The following is a 964-nucleotide window of genomic DNA, read 5'->3' on the forward strand; positions in this document are numbered from 1 at the left end:
GCAGGGTCTCCGGCTTGGCTCGTGCCGGCGGCGAGTGAGGCCAACCACAACCCCAGCACAGAACCAAAATGCAGCTGCTGGCTGGCACCGGGCACCCACCTGGCCCGAACCAGGACTCACCTTGCAGGCAGCATCGCAGGCAGCCACGTCCTGGCCACTGCTGGCTGCTCTCACGGCCAGCTCCTCGTTGGTCACTTTGAAGGAGCGAACTGTTTCCTGTAGTGACTGACACACCTTGGGGAGAGCAAAAGCCACGTCACAACACCCAGCACCCCAAGCCGGCAGCACTGCGTGCCAAGGGAGCGGAGAGAGAGGAGATGGGGAGAAACACCGAGGGAAAGGCACTGTCCTCTCCGTCAGGGAGCAGATAACATGGTACCCATGCCCAGGTGGTGCTGGCTCCCAGCCTAGAGCAGCACAGGGTGGGCAGACACGGGCACAAGCTGCCCCAGCACCCGTATATTGTCTCCCCGCCCCACATCTCTCCTCCTTCCCGCTCCTTGCTCCTACCTTCTTGCTGCTGCCATCCCAGGACTCCAGCAGATGGTTCAGAAGCAAGCTGTGGGGGAAGAGAGAACATGGGGCTGGCTCAGGAGCTCCGAGAAGCAGGTGAACACACTCCTGAATGCCAGCAGGTCGGTGCGGGCCTGGCTGGGGACAGCGGGCAGACCGACCTGGACTGAGAGAGGTGCTTGCTGTAGAGCTGCCGCCAGACACTGAAGCTCAGGGGGTCCAAGCTCAGGCACTGGCTCATGGAGGTCAGGAGCTGTGAAGAGACAGCGCAGCAGGTCACCACACCTCATCCTGGTGACAGGTGTCACTCGGTCTGGCGTGTCAGGCACACCATCCATGCTCCTTGGGGCTCACCTCTTTCTTCATGCCGGGGGGGCAGCTTGGTGTTGCTCGGGAGAGGAAGGAGGGGAAGTAGGTGTGCAGCGTTGTCTCCGGCTTCGCGCCAAATGCC

The 964-nt window shown here is 62.2% G+C and overlaps 1 protein-coding gene across 1 annotated transcript in view; it reads right to left on the reverse strand.

Annotated features, from left to right (window-relative positions):
- Window positions 1–964, reverse strand: part of TMEM214 (transmembrane protein 214) — a gene marked incomplete at both ends in the record, with an annotated part of 8,573 nt that overhangs the window by 1,082 nt on the left and 6,527 nt on the right. Inside the window, 4 exons of the mRNA XM_010134687.1 lie at window positions 121–234; window positions 511–559; window positions 675–766; window positions 868–964. The exon at window positions 868–964 is cut by the window's right edge and continues 5 nt beyond it. Of these exons, the coding sequence (XP_010132989.1) occupies window positions 121–234; window positions 511–559; window positions 675–766; window positions 868–964 (352 nt within the window). The remainder of the gene's footprint in view (window positions 1–120; window positions 235–510; window positions 560–674; window positions 767–867) is intronic.

Source organism: Buceros rhinoceros, unplaced genomic scaffold (assembly GCF_000710305.1).
Source record: "Buceros rhinoceros silvestris isolate BGI_N320 unplaced genomic scaffold, ASM71030v1 scaffold21404, whole genome shotgun sequence".
Taxonomy (NCBI): domain Eukaryota; kingdom Metazoa; phylum Chordata; class Aves; order Bucerotiformes; family Bucerotidae; genus Buceros; species Buceros rhinoceros.